This window comes from Choloepus didactylus, chromosome 2 (genome assembly GCF_015220235.1).
Source record: "Choloepus didactylus isolate mChoDid1 chromosome 2, mChoDid1.pri, whole genome shotgun sequence".
In the NCBI taxonomy this organism is placed as follows: Eukaryota; Metazoa; Chordata; class Mammalia; order Pilosa; family Megalonychidae; genus Choloepus; species Choloepus didactylus.
Genome location: NC_051308.1, coordinates 191,986,663 through 192,009,771, shown reverse-complemented (window position 1 = coordinate 192,009,771; position 23,109 = coordinate 191,986,663). Strand labels below are relative to the sequence as shown.

Sequence of the window (23,109 nt, the reverse complement as noted above, 5' to 3'; positions counted from 1 at the left end):
ACTTACCAATATCTCATGAAGTAGTTGGAACGTATTCTTTAACTCATGGGGTGGAGCTGTTTCTAGTTGATTCTGAAATATTTTTTAAAAGCATAAAAATTGCAATAAATCTTCAACAGAAAGCACATTAAAGTGGGAATCAACAATGTTGGATTCAAGCCCTAGTTCTACCACTATCTGCCTGACCCTGGGCTAGTCAATTCCTTTTCCAGGCCTCAGTTTTCCCAAATGCTCAGTTTTCTAAGGACTGAAATAAACAACCTTTAAGGTGCCTTCCAGTGTCAACACCCTGTGATACTATATTATGAAAGTATGAGTGAGGGGAAAGGAAGAAAGGAAAAGAAGACATTTCAAGTTACTAAAGAGACCCTAATTTACATTTGTATTTTATTTATACACATTCTACTTTGCCCCAGATAATACTAGTGTAGCTCTAAGAATGTAAATGATAATGCCCTGAGGTAAGTATGTTACAAGTAAAGTACAGGAAAAAGTAGGGTTTTGAAACTGAAAAATTTCCCCAGATACACTAAATGAAGAAAGCAAGTTGCATAAAACTCACATTCCTTTGTGTATTTTAATAAATTTATACATATATATGGATGTATATAAACATTTGTGGATACACACAGATACACAAGAACCTATTAAATGAGCTTGGGGATATGGAAGAGATTAACCTTTTGCGATATAGCCTTTTGTCCTGGCTTATGTTTTTATCAGGGGCAGGGACTATGGCAACGACTGCTAGGTGCCTGTACTCAGTAACCTTCTCTTCTATGAACAAAAACATTTATATTATTTGGGGTGCAAGGAATCCAACTAAAGACTATTTCCAATCCTCTTTTATAGACAGAGTGACCAATGAGATGTTGGAAGTTGTTGGGCAGACTCTTTAAAACCTTTTGCTCCTACTCCTTCCCCTTCTTTAGGCCTCAAATATGGAGATGATGGCTGGAGCTGCAGCATTTGGTTGGGGACCACAGGGTGACCTTGAGATGTCAAGAACTCACTGAGGTTGGCAGAGCAGAAATACTGAAAGAGCCTAGGTCCTTTAGGACCAGAGCTGCAACACCACCCTGTCTGCCTCTTACCTTTACTGTATGAGAGGAAAAGTGAACTGCTACATTATTGTAAAGCCCTGTTATTTTATTTTTTGTTACATGCAACTGAACCTAATTTTGATAGAGAAATTTTATAATAAAAAAGTTTAAATAAAACCAGGTTAAAAACAGAATTCAGAGACTATAAAGGCAAGATTGTATATAAGATATATAGCTGCTGAAAAGAATGAGGTCAATCTATAGGCACTGACAAGAGATGGTTTCTAAGATATATTGTTAAATAAAAAAAAATATATAACAGTATGTACCATATGTTACCATTTATGTTTTTCAAAAAGGGCATATATGTGCATATAGTCTGCATCTACAATCATATTTATCTCTAGAAGGATCCAGAATAAACTGGTCAAGGAAAGGGAACTGAGAATCAGAGGAGAGGATGGAAGGGGGACTTAACTTTTCACTCAACTCTTTTGTATTGTTTCTTTTTTAAAAATTTGCATGTATTATTTTAATTTGAAAGAAAAAAGAAATACGAGAAGTTCATATGCAAAAATGAACTCATTAGGGTTCTACCAGTTGGACAAGAAATTCAAGTCTATCTTTTCTAGTTGCCAAATCAAGAGAAATATGATGGGTTACAAGGTTCCGAGTCCCTCTAAAAAGCCCACTGGTTCGTTCAGCAGAACAAAGGTATTTCCTGGTCCCTAGACCTGAGAAAAATGAGTCCTACTGATTTAAGAATGGGAAGCTGGGTAATGGGATAGATGATGTCTTCAAATAGAAGTCTATATTAAGCCAATAATGAGCTTTAATGTAAACTGAGGATGTAATAACAAATCCAACTCATTAAAACACTTCTGTGGTAGAAAAGGGCATTGCATTAAAATACCACACTTCTAAGGTGCCAGGTGTGGTACTAAGTAAGCACTATATATATCCTTCAATGAATCCTCACAACCTTTAAGGTCAAGTAATGTTTCCCCCCATTTTACACAGAAGGAAACTGCCCAAAGTCATATAATTAGTAAACAATTAACAGAGGCGCTTAATCAACTCTGATATAGATCTGTATAGAAAAGGCTAAGGGCAAAACACATTTTAATAAGAGCCTGCAAACATAAACCGTCAATTACCTGCTACTTGTTAACACTAAATGTATCGGCATTATAAACAGTGGTGAGGTAAAAAGGTACAAACTAAGGCACTGTAAATCCACAGAAAGAGATCTGGAAGGAAATGTACTGACATGACAATACTGATCCTTAGGGTGGGCTGGAGAAGAGGGGACAGGGCTGGTTAGTGGTAACCAAAGTGGACTTTGGCTTTATTCATATGTTTTAATTTTTGACAAAGAGAATGTAGTCATGTACTGTCCATATAATTAAAAACTAATGATTAACAAGAAGTTAAAATGACATTTTGTAGGCTTAAGGGTTTTTCTGATAATACCTAGAAAGACACTAAACAATATGGTCAAGAGCATGGATCCCCAAAGCAAGACTGTCTGGTTCAAATTCCCATTCTGCCACTTGTGACCTGGGGCAAGTCACTTACTCTATGCCTCAATGTCTTAAACTTTAAAATGGTGATAATAATATGCTCACAGGACTATTTGAGAATTAAATGAGTTAAAATATGTAATATACTTGGAACAGTGCTTGACACCCAGTCAGTGCAATATAAGTAACAGTAATTATTATACGAATCAAGGCTTCATAATTAACCATATCTCTATTTCAGAAGGTGAGAAAAAAATCTTTTGATATTTGAAATGTTGTCTGGGAAAATAATCTGAAATTGGAAAAACATTCTCGTATGATAATGATTCCAAAAACATTATTATTAACAATTTTTAACAGTTAAAAATTGAACACAATACAAATGTACATCACTAGAAATGGAATGGTTAAGTAAATTATGGTACACAAGAGGATGACCTATTACAGCCATAGATAACTTAAAATGATATTGAAAATATTTATAATGTCAAGTAAAAAAAGATATAAAATTTTAAAGACAAAATCTCAATTATGATAAAATACAAACATAGGAAATAAAAGTGAAACATAACAGTATGTTCATGGTGATTATCAATAATGGGATTATGAGTTCTTTTATTTTGCTTCATTTTTGTCCCTGCATTTTCTAAAGCAAGTTTATGCTATTTTTTTATGGTTAGGAAAAACAATTAATGTTGTTTTAAAAAAAAGCACATTGTCCTCGAGCAAAGGTATGCACTCCTATATTTAGAATCTTCACTGAAGGCAATCAGGCTTTCACTAAGTTTAACTGAGGTCTTACCTTAATGAAATGCAGCATAGTGAAGGAAAAATGTTCATTACAGAAACAGCAGTACACCACCATCTCAATGAGTGCCAAGAGTGAGCCCGTCAGCTCTCGCAAAGCAAACATCACCTAGTGGGAGGATACAAAAGGAGTAACCTATTCTCTTGTCATAGTTAACAGCCGATATGCTGTTACTGGTTTTAACAGAAATTTATCTAGATTTAAGATTGTTAACACTGCCTAAAAATAGGGTTTCTTAACTGCTAGAGGTCTATGGATAGATTTCAGAGTGTCTGGGCCTTTCTGAATATGATTTTGTGCAAATGTGCACCTTTTTTTGGGAAGAGAGTTACTTTCATCAGATTTTCAAAGGTAAATGCCCCTGAAAGGTTAAAATAATCCCAGATAGATCCAAAAAATATATATACTGTTGAGTTTTAAAAAAGAAGCAAAATGAGGTATAAAGCATAGCACTGTTGGTGTAATTTTAAAAACCAGTATGATAATATTGTTCAAAGATTCATATATATATGTAAATCAAGTTATGGAAGAAGGATCAGAAGGTTAAATTCACAAGAGAGTAGTTCTGAGAGGAAGGGGAAGGGACTGGGAGTGAGGATGGGCCATGCAGAGGCCAGGAATGACAGTGTGCCACAAGAGGAGGGCTAAGAGCAACCCAATTCAATATTCCTGGGGTTTAAAAAACATGTGGTCGAGAGCTGCAGTATTCCAGGACCAGGCACCCACAAAAAAGAACAAACCCCTCTGATCATAAACTGAGTAATTTTAACTGATTGAGATGCCATTTCTTTTGCCGGCCATCCATCCATCCATCCATCCATCCATCTTTTGATATATATATACAAAATTAATTAGAAAGAATAATTTCTTCTCTTAACATTAGTAGGTTTTGATGCCAACTCTCTCTCATTAGAGTAACATGCAAAAGGTAACTAATAACAAAAAGCATTTTTCCTCAAATAGAAGAAAATAATTAAAATTAAAAGAAAATGATGTTAGAAAAACAAGTACATACCTCTAACAAGTAAGGTTTCCCTTCAGACAAGAACAGTAAGGCTTCTACTTCCTCGTGGAGGGGCAGCAGAGGGCTTGAGGGAGCAATGCTAATAGGTGGCCGTTGTTTAAACATACCAGGAGCTTTAGGAGACCAAAGAAACAAAACACAAAACAAAACCCATCTCACTTGGTGTTATTTTAGGAAATAAATATCCATAAGGTACTGCGTTTCTCTCAAGATTCACACACACAATTGCTGAGTACTTAGGATCTGATCCCTCACAGTCTAGTAGGGGGAGCCACACACTCAGACAAAAGAAAATGCTTACCTACTTCCTCAACTATGCCTAAGCGGTCGGTGTGACTATTAACATCTCTACATCTCCAGTGATTCCCCACCAAGACAATCTTCAAAGGGGTAAAAACATAAATAGTATATGAAAAAATGCCCAAAGCTCCATCTGAAGAAACACTGGATAAGCACACTTTCTCAAATAATGACCAATACCACCTATGCTAAGCAAAATCAACCTATATGGAAGAGGTTACACCATTTGGCAGAAAAATAAGGATCCACACTCTAATTTTTTTACAAGCCTTTATGAACTCACCAATTAGCCAGCTTTGTCTTTTTGGGTGAATGAGTCAGAGTTCAGGAAGTAAACTCTACGTGACACCATCAGAGTGTCCCTCCAGTGTTCCTTTAGAGAGTCAATAAGCACTTCCAAATCAGGGTAATACCATGATCTTTAGCTAGTTTTATGCCTTTAAATATTCCCGGCCAGAGAACATTAAAACCCTACCAGTGGGGCACAAGGGACGAAGCCCAGGCCCTGGGATCACAATGCTTGCATTCACATACTGGCTGCTACTAGACCATTCGCAGAAGACCCTGCAGAAGTTACTAAACTTCTCTATGTCTTAGGTTCCTCATCTCTCGGAGATTATACCCCGCAGAGGCTGGCTGTGGGTATTAAACACAATTGATAAATTTCAAGTACCATGTAAAGGCATAGTACACAGAAAGCACTGAAAAAATAAACCTCAGCTGCTTTGTTGTATTATTACTGTCATTGTTGATAGTACTGCCATGACAAGGCCTAGGAACAGCATGAAAACAGTACAAAAGTAGTTTGGAATGTTGAACAACCACAGAGGGACAACTTAAATCTTTGTTGTATTAAACGATGACGGTACTCTTGGTTCTGGGTGGCAAAACAGAAATGCTACTAACTCCATTTTACTTCCAAATATATTTCAATGACATAACTTACACCTGAGTCCCCTTTGTTTCTACAAAGTACTTTAATAATATTTTATCCCATTAATCTTTATACAATTTGGGGGGAGGTTATGTTTTTAATATTCCTATTCTGTATCAAGGATCACAAAGGGCAGGGGGCTTGGTCAAGTTCACACAGTTAGCAGACTCCGACCGCACCTTGGCTATTTTCCCCACTACATCAGTCGTGCCATTTATTAGTGATGAATGATATTTGAATTAGCCTTTAATCCTGGGGTTGTTTTATTTAATCCTTATATAACCTCTCCCCCAAACAAATGATTTATTTACTTTGTCTTGTGAAAAACTAGATTTAAAATAAGGTGAAGTTTAACATGAATTAAAACAAAAAAATTCAAGTGCTTTTCAAATATAAAATAGTCAAATTAGAAGCGATACCCCATTAATTACTAACATGATTACTCTCCATGCTAGACAAATTCAGTATCTGTTCTTTTTTCTGATGTATTAAAGATACACTAAAACTTACCAACGTTCCTTTGGGAAGAGACATCTGAATGCAGTACGAGCAAGGCCACCGTATTGTGAAGATTCCCAAATTCTCGGGCTTGTGCTGAACTCCATCGACGTATCTGTTGTCAGAGAAGATAAAGTGGATCTCAGTGTTTTGGTTAGAAATAACATGAAAAGCAAGAGAAAAGATTTGCTGCTTCATAATATTTTGGGTTACTAACGCTTGATAGTGGAAGAGGTCAAAGTATAATAAAGTCATAGATTTTAGGCTAGCTCAAAAGTGTTTTCCACCCTAGACATATTCACACATATTCTAAGACAAATCCATTCATGTATCCAAATTGTGTATTGTATGCTTATGATATGCTAAATAATCTTCCTGTTCCACAGTAAAATGGGAAAAACCCACAGGGCTGGAATCTGGAGGTCTGGCCATAGCCCTATCACTCCCTGCCCTGAATGAATGTGGGTGAGTTCTTTACAGTAACAGTATCTGACCTCTTCATATAATGGGAGAGATGATGCTACGTGTTCTGCCTATTTCATGGTTGTAAGGATCAAATGAAATAATAACAATGAAAATGTTCTCAAAAGTAAAAATGTACTCCATTAATATATGATAACAATTATATATGCAGCTGAATTAGAGTGAATTTAAATCAATTACCAATCAATTAAGTCAATGGAGCCTGGATACAGAACAGCTTGTTGTGAAAAATGGATATGGTAAATTTTGACATAACATCAACGCCCAGAGCATGCTATGGTGTCAGTACTGGTTTTTGATATGGGAGAATAAGAGCAGTATGGTGATATGACAGGAAGTAGAGAGGAGGCCTAAGCAGCAAGTCTGTCCCCTTATTAACGAAAGGGAAGCATGAGGAAAGCCTTGCCTATGCAATGCATATATAGGAGGGAAAGGCTGAGGCTTTAGGATTGCAATAGCAGGATCTGAATCCCTGCTCCACTATGCTTTAGCTTCATGACCTTGAACAAGTGACTTAACTTCTCTGTGCTTTAATTCTTGCCTGAGAGTGATGATGGAATGGCCCACTTTACTGAACAGTTAGTATCAGAGGTAGAGCATGTAAAGTGATCGGTTGTATCTGGCACATAATAGGCACTCCATAAATATTACTTATCATTATCCCGCATTAACATTTTGGGTATTTTAAATCTATCAAACAAAATAAACATAATGTGTGGGAGAACCATACCAATACAGTAACTTCAAAAAGAAGAGTTATTTTCGGATACATATCTCCAACCCTTTTATTACAAAAGAACTCCCCTTTAATTTTCTGAATGAGTATTATATTTGTAATATCATTCAGATTATAACAATACAACTTCATTTGAATTCTGGCCTTGTTATCAACATCTGACTTAAAACAATGACCTCCAAAATAGCCGTGTTCACAGCCCCAGAGAGGAAGTTGAGGACCCCAGTGTCATTTATTCATTGAAGGCTTTCTAATGCCCAACTTAGAATCCATCTTGCCCTCCTCTGGCAATCAGCACCTCACATTTTGACTGATCTTCTAGTCAATCATTTCCATGGGTTATTACTAGATTAAATTCCATGAGGAAATTGTAAAAACGAGTGAACTCTAAAGAATGTTTAAAGTAGATAGTCTTAGTACCTGGACTCTTATGAAATTAAAATGAAAATATCTATCACATACAAAGAGAAACAAAGTAGCTGTGAGAAGCATGGATATCTCACCAGGAACCTGAAAGTTGTCGTTACCTGATTGTTTTGTCGGTTGGCCCCTAGGAGAAAGCTGATCATGTGTCGCAGTGCTGAATGCCTCAGAAGAAGATCTCCAGCCCTAATACCTTGCTGTCACAAGATATAGAGAATGACAAATTATATTCCTACTCAGACAAAATATATTTTTAAATGCTGTAATTTACATATAGAAGTATCTGATAAAATTTAATTTAAAAAGCTCCTGAGTTTCGACAGCCTCACAATGCTTCACAATGGCTACCAAAAATACAGTTAACCACTAGTTTTAACGCAGATTTCTTGTATTGGCAAAGAATAACTGTACCTATCTGTATCAGAATTTTTACAAGTAATCTAATCCACTAATTATGACTTTTAAGAATACTCATAAAACTATACATATCCTAAAAGGGCAGCCTAAAAGTTTTCATTGTCTAAAATTCCTTGCCATTTTTTTCCCCCAGACTATAAATCCTGTGTATTAGGGGGAAAAAAAATCATTTACCTTTTGTACAAAAGTGTTGAACAGGAAAAAGTACTGAGCACAGTTTTTACAATTTTCTGGAACATCTTTATCCAACAGAGCAAGTAATACTTCCAGTAACTGATGAAGGCTTTTTAACTGGTTAGAGGAAAGATGAAATCACATGAATAAAAAGAATATAAGACATTTGTAAAAGGATTAATTTGAAATAAACATAAGAACAAAAGGAAAGTCTGATCGATACAATCCAGTCTTGGATTCAGATGGATTTCTTTTGGAGAGTGAATACAGAATTATCAGTTTTACCTTTTAGGGACAGACTGGTACTGTAGAATTAATTAAAGGGAAAGTCTAATTTTGTTTCCTCGATTTCAGAGTCAAGGGTATGATTCTAATGGCTGCATTTTCTCCAGAGTCAATTTCTGTCTCTTAAAAAAAGGAGGGGTGCTGAGGAGAGACATATTTCTGAATCCCTCCCTCCACTATGCTACTTCTTCACATAATCACAGATGCAAAGAATAAAAAACACAGACACAGGCATAGGAGCTAGAAATCAAGCCAATGGAGCAAATGGAGAGCAACAGCCTGACAGAATGACAACGGTAATATCAACTCAACTGTGAACTTACTTGAAAGCCCGCTGACGCCTCATGGAAAGCTTTGAAAAACATTTTATCTGTTTAGAAACCATTTTGGTTATCACATTGCTTCTTCTTTCCCTCCCACCCCAACTGTGTTTTTGGACAAGTCCCTATAAATTCATCTGTGATCTGAAAATTAAGACCAAGCTTACTACTCCTATTGGTTCATTTCCTCTGAAGACGCTATTAGTAGACTTTTGAAATATTCCCATTCATCCTGTCACACCCATCATAAATACAGTAAGATTTAGCATTTATATAGGACTTCATTTTCAAAGTACTTTACAATTCTAAAGTGGGTGGCAAGAGACACCAATTGCATTATGGAGGGAAAAAAAAGACATAAAATGTATCAGCTGGATATCAAATAGCATTTACTGAGGCAAATGGATTCCATGCATATGCCCTCTGCTTCCTTCCTTTCCTTTCTACCACTTGCAGTCCTGCCTTTAAAGGCTGGTGGGGCAATATACTGTGGCCTGACCCTGTCCTTAGAGAAACTGCACTAATTCTGCCTTTATCCTTTGTTTGCACGGTACATGGGAGGAAGAAGGAGGATGACACGGTCCTCATGTTGAATATTCTCAAAACATCTTAGAAATACTTTCATAGGGGCATGTTGGAAGAATGCTGTTCGCACTACTGCCCTCAGGGACCACTGAAGGTAGGGCTGGAAACCCCACCCTGACATGAACTACAGCAACTCCCCATACCTATCTTATATATATTCTACATCCAGGTAAGGTTTGGTTTGAGAAATGGTTTCTGCTGTTAAAACTGATTGAAAATCACTGCCTGAAGAGTAAACCTCAACTTCCTCATGAATCCCGGAATTGAGAAACCTTCTTGTAGGTCCTTCCTTATGGGCATACTTGATTTCCTTGTTCATTCTGGACTGTGCAAAGCTCCTGAGTTTGTCTGCTCTCACAGCGCACCCCGCATCATGCATTGCTGAAGGAACTAAGTGCTCGGGTACCGGATGCTGTATCCTGATTAATGTCCTCTTTAGAGGATTTGCTCAAGGTTGCACAGCAAAGTCAATATCTGAATTCAAAGCAGCAATTCCTAGCATTGTATTTAGTTCACTGTGACACACTGCCTCCAGCCACCGAAGGAGCCAATTGGTTCTGAAAGTAACATTTTTCAAAGTTTTCCATGTAGTGCCAGCTGTTTGAAACAGCAAACTTTGGGAAGTGAAAGCTGTATTTGCTAGGACTTAATAACATACTAAATATCAGACTTAAAATGAATGTTTTTTTTATTTCCCTAAGACTTTATATCTTTGGGGAGTGAGGATGGCAATAAATACCATGGTTTGTTTTAGCATGTGTGTATGTAGAACTGTGAACCAGACAGTATGTTGCAGAAAATAGGGTTAGGGAGAAGAAGAAATTCAGAGGAACAGAAATACAGATTACGGAGTAGTGGAGACCCATGAAAGAACTGTTTTGGCCAGTGCCCCTGGATGAACACCACTATCTAGTTTGATTGCCAATTGCAGGTTTAGATCAGGTAAAGAGCTTATAAGGTGAGGAAAGAGACAAAGCCAGGGGCAGCTCAAAATGTCTGCTGGTCTAGACTAGAGTCTCTAGACTCAGCCCATCTTCAATTCAGAGAGATTTGAAACAAACTCCTGAGAGAGGACTTTGAAAAGGGGGTGTTCTAGAGAAAAAATCCCAAAGCAGACCAAAATTCCTTTCCTACCCTGATTTCTGGGATATGAGAGGAGGGGAGAGAAAGCCTGCCATCCTGACATTTATCAGATAGTCAGTTTGCAGAAGGTTTATATGGCAAAATTATCAGACACCAATCCTAGGCTCTCTTATTATGTGCAATTTAAAACACTGGGTAAAAAACAGAATGCATACATCAGATTTTAAAAATGAGACTGACCTTATCCTGATAAAACAAGGCACTGTCTAGGGTTTTCTCCAGAATGGTGGCCACGGCAACTCGTACTTCTCTCACACTGCACTCCAACAAGAAAATCCTAAAATAAAGAGAAATACGGAGTCAAAATGCAAGCCAGCTTTCTATTTACTCCGACCTTCCAACACAGGTCCCACCTAACATCCAAGAAACAAAATTACTTTAAGATCAGAGCTCAAGTTTCCTGAGAGCTTAGCACACTTGTGGGCCACGGTGAGGAAGGAAGAAGGCCAAACAGTAAACCAGGACCCTGGAACATTGAAAAGTGGATTTTTTCCCTTCTCCCTCTCTTCTTGAAAGAGTATCTGTTTAAATGTAAATTTGAATTTAAAGAGATTCAAAGGCAAAGAACCCAAAATTTTACAAATTCATAAATGCAGGAGTAGCTCTTCTTGGCACCTCTTCAATTTCATAGAAGATACTAGCTAAGGTTTGGAAACCAGATAACATCTCCAGATCTCCCTATTCACCTATATTTCTAGCCTTTTAACTTCTCCTCTCCTCCCTCACCTCTACCCTTAACCTCTTATGACGACCTTCTAGAAGCATTTGAGGCTGAAGAGGTCCTTGCCTCCTTCCTTTCTTGTCCTATTATTATCATTATCATAATCATTGTTATTATAGTAGTTAACATTTACTAGTGTTATTTTTTAGTGTTACACTCAGGCACTATATTAAGCACAGCAGATGCACTGTTTAATCCAGTCTTTAACAGAGCCAATGAGGTAGGTTCCATTAACCTTCCCAGTTGGTAGATGAGGTGATCTCAGAGGTGATGGAGGGCATGGCTGGGCAGATACATTGCTCTTTGGGGCTGTATGACGGTTATCACCTGAGAACAACTAGATAACCTGCATGTTTGCTCCAAAGCCAGTTTTCTTCTCTCTCTGCTTTATACACTCACTTCGATGTGACAACCAATATTACCTATCTATCTTTGCTGTTTCTTAACAGAAAATTCTCACTACTCCATATTAAAGATTTAAATGTAACCTAATTTTGATGACTAAAGTCAAAGCTGTCTTGAGACACTTCCTTTAGGTGATAGCGGTGAAAGCCGATCTTGTCTCTGCGTGTTTGGGGAGATCATCTGCCTCCCTTCCTCCCCTCTCACAAATATGCTGACAACTCTGCTTGCTCTCTCCCAAGAGGAAGATGAAAGTGGACCCTTTCGAGGTGCTCTACTTATGCTCATTCCATGTAACTGTTGATGCTACTTATAGGTACCTAGTTTGAACCAGAGAGACAAGGCTCTGCTCAAAATCCACTAAGATTATAAGTGGAACTATAAAAAATTTAAAAGACAGCAAATAATCTCCTAATATTTAGGTCTAGAGGCTTGATCAGATTCAAGTTTGGAAAGAAGGGGTGCCACATTCATCCTATCACATCACATTAGGTGGTACCATGACAATGCAAACAAATCCAGAACATGGGGAGTTCTAGAGGACAAATGACCAGCCTTCCCCTACAAAAAATGGCATGACAAAAAAAGGGGGCAGTGAGGAAGGGGGTATAAAAATAGACGAAAGAGTCTTAAGAGACATATAAGTCAAATGCAACATGTGGACCTTGTTTTGATCCCAATTTGTACAAACTCAATGGTAAAATGACATTTTTGAGAACTCTGAGGAAATGTGAACATGGACTGGGTATAAGATGTGAGAGAATTATTATTAATTTTGTTTGGTGTGATAATGGTAAGGTGCTTATATATCCACATTTTTAAACTTTACCTAATAGAGACACAAGCTAAAAAATTTATAGTGAAATTATTGTCACCTGAAATTTGCTTTCAAATACTTCAGAGGAAAAAAAAAAAAGCAGGTGGGTGTGGATGCGTGCATGTGTGTAGGGTTGGGCAGATAAAACAAGATTGGTAAAATGTTGACAACTGGAGCTGAGCTGGGGAATGGGTATGTGAAAGAGTTCCTATTCGGTCTACTTTTGTGTATGTTTGAAAATTTACACAATGAAGAGCTTTTAAAAAGATGTAAAGTATCTTTTATGCTTTAAGTAGTTTAAATTTCTTTAGATCAACTTGCAAGCAATATTTACTACTAAATTAATTTTTTACAATTACATCTCAAAACAAGGACCACACTGAGGGGCTGATCTAAAAGACAATGCCCTCTTCACGTTCAGTGATACTAAAAATCAGTACAGTATATATTTATTTATATTTTTAGTTGTAACAATGCTAACAAAAGTTATCTTAAAGGTTCCAAAGAAATAAGCAATTAGAGAATAGTAATTTTTCAAACATGAAATTATAGAAATTGATAGTGGCAGAATATAATATATTCCCTCAGGAAGACTATGGATTAGTAATTCACTGCGATTCTTGACAATCAGGAATACTAAGAAACCAAAGCACACTACCAAAGGAAATTACAGTTTCTCTGAATATATTTAAAAGCAAGCCTGCTTGGATATAAGAGAGTAGACTAAATATCTTCCATGTTCCATCCAAATGGAAGATGACTCTGAAATTCTAATGCCTAGCAGGACACACAAGAGTCCTTCTATCGGAAAGACATTTGCAATTAACTGGAAAAAATGGAGTAAAAGGTTATCTTTAATGCTAACTCTAAAGTGATGGACATGTAACACTTCAAAGTGTTTATTTTCTCTCTCCTTATGAACTATATGCATGTATAAATATGTGAGTGCTTATTATTTGCCAGACTCTTTGTGTAAAGTAGGGACTCAAAAAGACTTGGCCTCTGCTCTCAAGCTGAAGTTTGGTGGGGAAGACAGGCAAAACAATTGAGAGTAGACAAACACTTCAGATTGGGTAATTGGAAAAAAGCCTCTCTAAGCAAGTGTCACTTAAGCTGACACCTGAAGGATGAGAAGGTGCTTCCTATGCAAAAATTGGAGGGGAGAATACTCCAGATAGAGGGAACAACAGGTGCAAAGGTCTTTAGTAGCTAAAAAAAAGCTTAGCATGTCAAGGAACCAACAAGTCACTGTGGCTGAAGCAAAAGTGAGGAGGAAAATTAAACAAGGTAAATCTGGAAAGGCAGACAAAGGCCAGATCAATTAAGGCTTTGTGGTCTATGATAAAGATTTTGGATTTTATTTTGCATGTGATGGGAATACACTGAAGAATTTTTCAGCCAAGAAGTAAGGTGAACTGATTTGTTTCAAAAAGAACACTTCGGGTGCTGTGTGGAGATACCCTGCAGGAAGAAGAGGTGGAGATCTCAAGTAGGCAAATGAATAAATGTCTGGAGCTCAGACTTAGAGGTGAAGGGGATATGGAATCAAGAGAGTTTCAGTTAGATCTCTAACTTGCCACCAGACTACGATGTCCCTGTGGTAAGGGACTTGCAATTCTGGATTCTCTGTTGTGTGTTTCAGTTGAGACTTACCAGAGCATATTTATAAGCTGATGGAAGTGACCCAGTAGAGAATTCCAGAAGGTGAAGATGCAGGAAGGAGAGCCGATAATTAAAGTATCAGCTTCCTTGAGCAGGTTTGCACTTGTGGAGAGATTAATTTTGACAGGAGGGAGGATACTTCCTCCGTTATAACAGGAGGAAAGGAGAAGATGGGAGCAGACTCTGGTAGGTTTGTGGAATATGTGACAGGGGGCTGTCTAGATTGTCAGGTAGCACTGCAAATTGGTGATTGAATTACAGTTACAGAATTCTGCTCAGTTGTATGCCTTTCCTTAGCCAAGTTCATTTGAGCAAGTACAAGGAAGAAGGGGGAATTCCTCTGGGGCTGGAATTTTATGTGGTTAGTATGATGGAGGGAAAGAAGGACAAAAGTGCTGAGGTATTGGTAAGAGCCAGTGGGCTGGAAGGATGGGTGAGGAAAAGGTCAAGGGAGTGACACTGGGAGAGTGTAGCTGAGGCAAACTGAAGGAAGAGACCCTGGGGTAAGGAGTCAGGACACTGAGAAATCAAGATACTCACTGGGTCCTCTACATGAATACTGAACTCTTCAAGAACCTTAAGAGAAGCTGACTGCGTAAAGGTGATTGAGAGTGAAGTGCTGAACACTCTAGTGATCTTGAGTTTTTACCAGAAAAGGCAATTAAAAAAATATTATAGGTAAATATACTATCATAGGTAACTACACTATCAGTAGATTTTTTAAAAAATAATTTCTTAGCCAGAATCCAAACATAGTAAGACAATATTGTGGACCATGTAGTAAACGAGGATTGTTTACTTCTCTAACTTGCCACCTGCCTATGAGTCCCTAAGGGAAGGAACCTGCATTTCTGAATCCCCTGAGCCACAGCAGGGATTTAAGACATGCTTGCCAGTGAGCACTTGGCTATCTGCCTCACAAGTTCTCCTTGCATTTGATAAACACTTGTCTCACTTGAGTCCAACAGAGATGATTTGGAATGCATGATTTTGGAGTGAGCTGAATCACTGCCCCACTGCTTCAATGAAGACAGTTTCAGAAAAATCATTTCAAATCAAAATAAAAAGGGTTACAAGGAACCTTAGCTTGAAATCACTAGATGCGACATAAATTTCTTTTAACAAAAAGATCTCGACACTTACTTTATCAATTCTCGTCCTTCAGAACTAATAAAATATTCAACTAGCCACTGACAGGCATCAAAACTTTTTGAAAGTAATGCTTCAATAGTGGCGATCCATTCTTCAGTGTCAACCCTTTAAAAAAGCAAAGACAGCAGTGTTAAGGGTGTGTCCCAGCAAATAACCCTATGGAGTACCACTCTTTTTTTTGGAGGAGAAATAAGTTAAATATTCAATGACTGCTGACTAACATGGCTCAATGTACCCTAGAAGTGAGTACTTTTTGTATTTTTTGGTTACTTGTAGTATGACATTCCCCCCAAAAAAACATGTGAAGTATCTTATGCCTCAGACTTCAAACTCTTATCTTCTGTACTTCCTCAAACAACTTCTATCTGAAAAAAAGGACTGACCAGTAGGATTTTGTTTTGCTAATTAATTAATGTTCATAAAACTACCACTTAGGACAGCTTACTACATTAACATTTTTATACCTTATTGAAATGACTGTTTTATTCCATGATATCCTACTTTATGGAATAAAAATATATACTAGCCATGACCTGGCACCAGTTCCTCAGCCCCCCAAAAATTAAACATAAACAAAATAGGGTGCGATGTGTAGACAGCTTGAGCAAATTTCACAAATTAATGAATTTCCTCACTTAATCCCATTATCTGTGCCAGACATTAAAAAAAGGAACACATTATTCTTTCTCAATCAAATAATGCTGATATCACTTAATATATCTTTGATTATTCCACATAAAAATGGAGTTGCCACCATATTCATTTTCTCCTCAAGAGTATCCTGACTAGAAAATATTCCTCCAAGCCTCTCCACCCCTGGAAAAGCTCACTATGCTAGTGAGTCAGAATGGGAACTACTGGTCTCCTCACCCTGAGTCTCTCCATACTCCAGGCTTGTCCTACAAATCACTGCTCATCCACTCTTCATTCTTTGCTCATTTATTCATAAAACAACTATTCAGCCAGAAATCTACTAGGTGCTGAGGATAAAAACTAATGATGAACAAGACGTAATCAGAGTCCAGAGTTTCTAAGGCACTACTCTGAACAGAATGCCTCCCTTCCATAAGCTCCTACTGAACAAAGCTGAAACTCCTTACTCTGGTACTCAAGACACTTAACGATCTCATCCAAACCCAACAATGAGGTGTCACCTCAAATGAGTCCCTTATATGTACTAGTAAAACCGAACTAGTACATTGGTTCCTTAGGCCAGTCTTGTCTGTTACTCACAACTGCCCCCCCTGACTAGAATGATCTGTCTGTGTTGTCTATATTTTGCCTTTCAAAATCCTCTTAACACCTACCTGAATTCCCATACCTGGATATGGTTTTGCCCACTTCCAAAAGACCCACAGCACTTACGCATTGTACTACAGTTATTTCCTTTTTGTTTGTCTGACCTATCTTTCCTATTAGGTTAGAACTTTCTTAAAGAGAGGGATCATGTCTTAATCATCTGAGTATATTAAATAGTGCCTTCAAAATGTTTTGAAAAGTTGAATTAATTGAATTAATCAATGCCTTTCATAAAAACACACTATTAAAAACATATCACTTCTCACCTGAGTTTTTTCTTTGTCCGTAGATAAGTTTGAAAAAGGAATTGAATGGCAAGTTGTAAGCTGACCTTGGCCATGCAAGGATAATATGGATGCTTTAATTTAGTCTAGGAAAGGGGTGGGGGGAATGATAGAGTTTTATAGATTATTACACTTTGTTATTAATGTGCAATATTGAATGATACATACAATAAAGTTAAATATCAATAAGAAATACATAGCCAATTTATTATAGAAAATGTTCCTTTTGAGTGTAAAAAGATGTTACAAAATGACATCCTCTTCATTTCTTGTATGAGGTTCTCTCAAAAGAGCTATTAGACCACAGAATATTACATAAGCTATCAACAGACTAGGAAAGATTTTTCTTATTGGTAACTTAACAAGAATCATGGTACTCAAGAAAAAAGAAGTACTTGGAAGTCTGGTAATATCTGATTACAAATTAGGAAATTAATCCCTACAAAGTCCACTCTCTATTGACATCACCACATGGATACTCCATGAACTTTTTTTTATAAATTCTAAACAAGGGCACTTAAAAAAAGCCAGGAGGTGGAAACTGCACCCACTCACAATCTACATTAGATACTGTGAACACTGCTGATATTTTAATATCACCAAATAAGTGACACATTTACAGGAAAATTTTTTTTGTATCTAATTTGAATTCTAACAATTGAGAGTGAGGATGAGGATGAAGTTTAAGTTAAAAGATATTTAACTGTAACTCTTTCTTATTTCTTTAGAAATGACCCAATTGGCTACTTACAGCATTCAACGAAGCTAAAGACAAAACAAAACTGAAATAGTCGCTACTGTATACATCTCTGTTCTTCATAAACTTGAGGTTTTCATCTCTTACCATCTACGAAAGAAAGTAATTATTTTTCAGAAACAGGACAAAATATTTAATATTTGGAGGACATTTCAAGCAGGAGGCAAAAATGTTTTTTTATGGTTTATAAATCCCCTTCCTCTTGCTTTGAATTTTTAAAAAAAGGAGGGAGGAAAATCTTGCTTTCAAACACAGAAGCTGCAAAAAGGTGACTTTATAATTCCCTAAACCAAATCCTTTTTGGAAATTTGGGAAAACCTCTGCTTGCAGGAAAGTGATTTCTAATTGGATATTTTGGGTGAGAAAGGACAAATAGCTTTCTTAAGTACAACCAACTTCATGCTCTACTTTTATCAGATGGCTTAATTCTTTCTCTCTTAATGAAAGACTCCATGTTTTGGCTACTTAGCTTTTGCTCCTTAGTGTATGAAGCCAAAGCCTGGACTGGGTAGTCAACAGTTCTGAATTTTAATCCTGACTCTGTGACATTGGCAGGCCATTTCTCCATTTTTGAGCCTCAGTTTTTCCATCTGAAAAATGGGCAGAAAACCTGCTACTCCACAAGAGGGTTTTAAGAATTAAGGATTTGTTTAACGTATGTAATACAGAGTAGGTGAAATAAAAGAATGGTTATTATTATCATATTAGTTTAACCCACAGGTTCTGAGCCTTAGCTTGTTTCTTACTTAAGATGAAATGCTAATTTCAGCATGTCTGTTTCCTTACGGTACCACCTTCCTCATTTGTGATATCCCACAATCACACAGCAGATCAGGGATAGTGCTGACCAACCTAGAGTGTGCACTCATATTTGTGTTCTTAATACTTTGTGTGGCACTAACCCTACAGCTATCTCTGGAACCAGTATAAAAGAGTTATGAGACAAGGTGTGTGAGATCATGGGGCACTAGGGGTACAACTAAATCCACAAGAAGACCAAGTACCTCTGGACCTATGAGATGAATTCCCTCAGAATTTTTACACAGTTGTTACCTGGTATATGCGAACAGGCATTTTTTCCACAAATAGCCCCTTTTTCTCTCCTTTTTTAACCAGCTTGGTTAGAATAGAGAGTCGGTCATTATTAGGCCTATGGGGCCGAGGAGATGACTGAGGTGAAATTTCTGGTGAAGATGGAGCTGACCTAAGATACAGAATCAGAAAACTGTGTATGTAGTATAAACTCATGAACAAGGCATAAAACGTAAAAATAAATTGTAAGCTTTCTTGATCCAATACATTAAAATGCAAATTCATGGACAAAAGAACCATTCAACAAAAGACACAAACAAACTTTCTGATAGTGTTGTCAGAGTCCTATCCTTTGGACATAAAGAGTATTCAGATATTTTAAAATCTCAATTCTAGAATGAAATAATTAATGCACATTTCTAAATATAATATAATTTCTTGCCAAAGAAATAATGACTAGGTAGCAGTAAGAAGAAAGGAAAAGGATGGAGGGATTTACTTTCTTTTTAGAATTTCTCCCTAGCTGATTATCTTTAAATCTATAACAGTACATTCTCAAGGATTAAAATATCACCTAATGAAATCACACAGCAAATTATACAGGAAGAGAAACTTACAGAGAGAGATCCTCAGCTTCCTGTCGTACAACGCTGACTCGACTTTTCTTTGGTAATACTGGGGAATTTTGATCAGAAATCCTTTGATAGAAGAGCATATAGGCATTCCAGTATCTTCGGCGTACATCAGTATATGGGTTTGCTTTATAATAAGACATTAAGAAAGAAGTCTGTAAATAAGGAAGTTTTTCTTGTCTTCATAATCTAAAATGAAGGGTCCATAAATCCAGTAAGCAACCACTTACTAAATTTATGAAGTGCAAAGTTTAAGTAAAATGTGCATCTTTTTAGAGTACTGCTTAGAATGGAAGTCAGGACGCTTCAGTTCTCGGACTACAGCAGATCACTCGCTTGAGGGTTACATGGTAACAACTTAACAGAAAGAAGGTACATACTACTAGGCAAGTATAAGTTTAAGCAAAAAGCCAGCAACATTTAAAAATATGTTCTGTGGCAATGGATGGGATTATAATTGGCTTCACTTAACCATTTCTGCATCGCCAGCCAAAAATTTTTAGGCAAATTTTACAACTACTACATTCAACCATTAAAGGTTATTACTATTAGATGCATCACTACCATAAAGTGATAACAAGACCTAATATAATGGGTGTAATACAGGTAGAAACTTAGAAATGCTGCTTAAAAATTTCAAAATCAGACAAGAAATACCATACTTCAGATGGTTTCACACTGCTAAGGTCTCTGTGAAATGTTTTTTTTCCCCCACAAACAGCAAATTCTGATTGGGGTTTGTAACACTTTTCTTTATACTTTTTTTTTTTTTCTGGGGATAGGGATTATGAAGAAAAAGATTGCTTTGTCAAATTACAAGTAAATATGATTTTAAAGAACACAGAGGCTAGAAATGTCTCCTCTAATTAACCATACCCCCGAATAGGTGAAAAGGAAATTTGAAAATTTTAGTGGACAACTACTTCTTCCGAAACTCTTTTTAAGTTGGAAATTCTTTGTTCATTATTTTCTCTTTGATATTTATTTCTTCTTCTTGACTTTCTTTACTCTCCCCTCCCCTCATGCTGTAAGGAATTATTTTAAAAAATATTTGTAAGCAGCTTGAATATTTTCACTCTGGGTGTCAAAGATAACTCTTGGTTCTACAGCTAGAGCATAGTACTATAGAATAATATCTATTGTACATTTATGTAAAAATTTCTGCTTCCAATTTGATAGAAAACCATGAAATACAAAAATAAAGCTAACGGCAAGTACCTGTTTGTAAATACTTACTTTGATCATAAACTTTTGGTCTGTATTCTCCTCCAAAGCATTCATACTCCAAGGTCTCATCATTTAGGTCAAATTCTTCTATAACTGTGTCATTAAATTTATACCACTTTCCTTTTCCACATCCCCTAGAATCCAAAGACAAGACAAATTAAAGGTGAAAAAACAAACATTTCCACCTCTATAGGATTTATCTCTATGTACTGTTTACAAATAAAGTACGTGATTACCATTTGGAAATTATCTAAGAAAAATGTAGCAACAGTTATTTGAAGGAGAAAAACAGTCACACCTAGCTTTAAAAATTCAAAGTGAAGATCAAAGAGCAATGCAAGAGCTTCTTTGCACCATACTGATAAGTGGGGATGATAGAGAAGGGTAGGGAGAGCCAAGGAAAGACTGCTGATAGGGCTGGGAGGGAGTGCTGCCTCAAGAAACCCTTACCGCCTATCCTTAATGAAGGAGTAGTAGTGACCTGCGTGTGCCTGCCCGCTGTGTACAATGACACCGACAAGTTCATAGTTTTCTGTGAGGGCAACTTTTTTGCGTGGGGATCCTCCACCTCCCTGATCCATACTTCGCCCATTTTCACCAACTTCAGAAGATGAATCTTGGCGAGCCATTCCCGAAACTGTGTAAGGTTCCATATTTAGCATCCAGGGAAACTATTTAAAGGCAAAAAGACCACATTAACATTGGTTAGTAAGATAAACAAGCACTACCCAATTAAGTCAGATACAAATAAGGGGGATGCCTTTTCCTAATTTAAGCTAGGACTACTTCTCCAATTCAAGTCCAAAATCTCAGAATGGCTGACAGATTGGGAAAGTATCATAAGTAGCCTCTGGTTTGAGCAGCAGGGAAAGCATTTTATTTCACAGCTAGCACTTGTTTGTAGATCTGCCTATTCTACTAGCAACAGCTGCTTAGGGCAAGGAGCTGTATATTTCTGAGAGCCAAAGCCTTTCATGTTTTAGGAGAAATGTGAAAATATAGGAAGGAAACAGTGAAACAGAAAGTGAGGTAATGGCTGGAAGAAATTTCAGCAGGGAAAAAAAAGTTACCCTTATTTGTTCATCATATTTAATGGAGCGTCCACTCTCCCAGTCAAATCCAAATCTCATTAGGTGAATTACCAAGATGCTAGGTAAAGACTTAATACAGGTCCTTTTCACTGTTATTCTCTAAAGAAAAGCAAAAACCAATTATCTCCATGGAGAAAATAAAACAGCAAAGTAATTCATGCAAAGGTCATACATTTCTAAAGGCCCTTCCCACCAATGTGAAAACATGACCTATGGAAGAAGCAATAGGAGAGTAATATTGATTTTACAAAAAACGTAGAGACAAAATTACATGAATAACAAATTAATCTTGTTTTTAAAAAGGGTTAAATAAAATACCTTTTCTTTACACTTTTCACAGTAATATGCATTACTTCCCTCTAGAACTTCTCCTCTAACAAACTGATCCAAGGAAATTTCCAAACTCTGACAAGAAGTAACTCCTAGGTTGAGAGCCATGAAAGCTTCCTCACGCTCATATCTGATTAGGAAAAATAAGAGAAAAATCTTGATCAATGATGTGACTTATATATCTTAAAATTATTATAATACCTGAGTTTGAACACAGAGCTGCATTCATAATTGGTGAAATTACACCTATCTTTCCCCTCATTCTTTCAAAAAAAAAGTACACTACCAAATAAAAACACCAATTTTTGACAATTTAAAATTGTTTAAAATTATGAATTTCAACAAGTTATTTCCTAAAGACCACAAAACTTGGAAATTGAAGAAATTTAATTCAATAAGCATTTATACACCCATTAAGAAATATATCTGCAAGTCTCTCAACTGATGCAAAATTCACAACATACAAGAATCATTTAAAATAATGACCATCATTTTTTTTTTTGCCAGCGACAGCTTCACTAACCTGTGAGGACAGTCTTTACAGATCTTCTGATCAGAATAGATGCCCTGAAAAGTATTCTTAAAAATTTGCTCCCTCCCCATTTTCTGTTGGAATAAAAAGGCAAGATTTTACCTGATGCCCCTAGAACTTATAGGTTGTTTATATAAAATTTTATTTAGACCTAAGTTAAACAAAGATTTCAATTTCATTTCATAAAATGAATTATTCTGATAGTTAAGCTGGAAACTAATGGAAGGATAATTAACCCATCATTAGACCTCTAAACTGTTAGGGTAATGCAAATATGAGAAAAGGCAGAGGAGAGACTGCTGTTAGTCACAGCTCATGACAAATGGAGCCTTCTCCACGATGATTCTGAATCCTTGTCCCCATGTCACAATTACCAAATTAGTAGCAACTCTCCACATCTTTTCTTTTTTTAATAGGTAGAATGTTATAAGTTTGTAAGTTATTAAAAAAAAAGAAATGAGAAAATTGTGCCTAC

The 23,109-nt window shown here is 36.7% G+C and overlaps 1 protein-coding gene across 3 annotated transcripts in view; it reads right to left on the bottom strand.

Annotated features, from left to right (window-relative positions):
- USP24 (ubiquitin specific peptidase 24) overlaps window positions 1-23,109 on the bottom strand; it is a 153,859-nt gene that overhangs the window by 13,128 nt on the left and 117,622 nt on the right. For all 3 annotated transcript variants that reach the window (XM_037827113.1, XM_037827114.1, XM_037827115.1), the window contains exons 46-62: window positions 22,626-22,708; window positions 22,091-22,232; window positions 21,752-21,871; window positions 21,132-21,352; window positions 20,691-20,815; window positions 19,440-19,581; window positions 18,844-18,994; window positions 17,785-17,880; window positions 17,016-17,119; window positions 15,442-15,555; window positions 10,877-10,973; window positions 8,364-8,480; window positions 7,877-7,969; window positions 6,143-6,245; window positions 4,390-4,511; window positions 3,369-3,482; window positions 7-72 (exon numbers count right to left, since the gene is read on the bottom strand). In XM_037827113.1, the coding sequence (XP_037683041.1) occupies window positions 7-72; window positions 3,369-3,482; window positions 4,390-4,511; window positions 6,143-6,245; window positions 7,877-7,969; window positions 8,364-8,480; window positions 10,877-10,973; window positions 15,442-15,555; window positions 17,016-17,119; window positions 17,785-17,880; window positions 18,844-18,994; window positions 19,440-19,581; window positions 20,691-20,815; window positions 21,132-21,352; window positions 21,752-21,871; window positions 22,091-22,232; window positions 22,626-22,708 (2,010 nt within the window). The remainder of the gene's footprint in view (window positions 1-6; window positions 73-3,368; window positions 3,483-4,389; window positions 4,512-6,142; window positions 6,246-7,876; window positions 7,970-8,363; window positions 8,481-10,876; window positions 10,974-15,441; window positions 15,556-17,015; window positions 17,120-17,784; window positions 17,881-18,843; window positions 18,995-19,439; window positions 19,582-20,690; window positions 20,816-21,131; window positions 21,353-21,751; window positions 21,872-22,090; window positions 22,233-22,625; window positions 22,709-23,109) is intronic.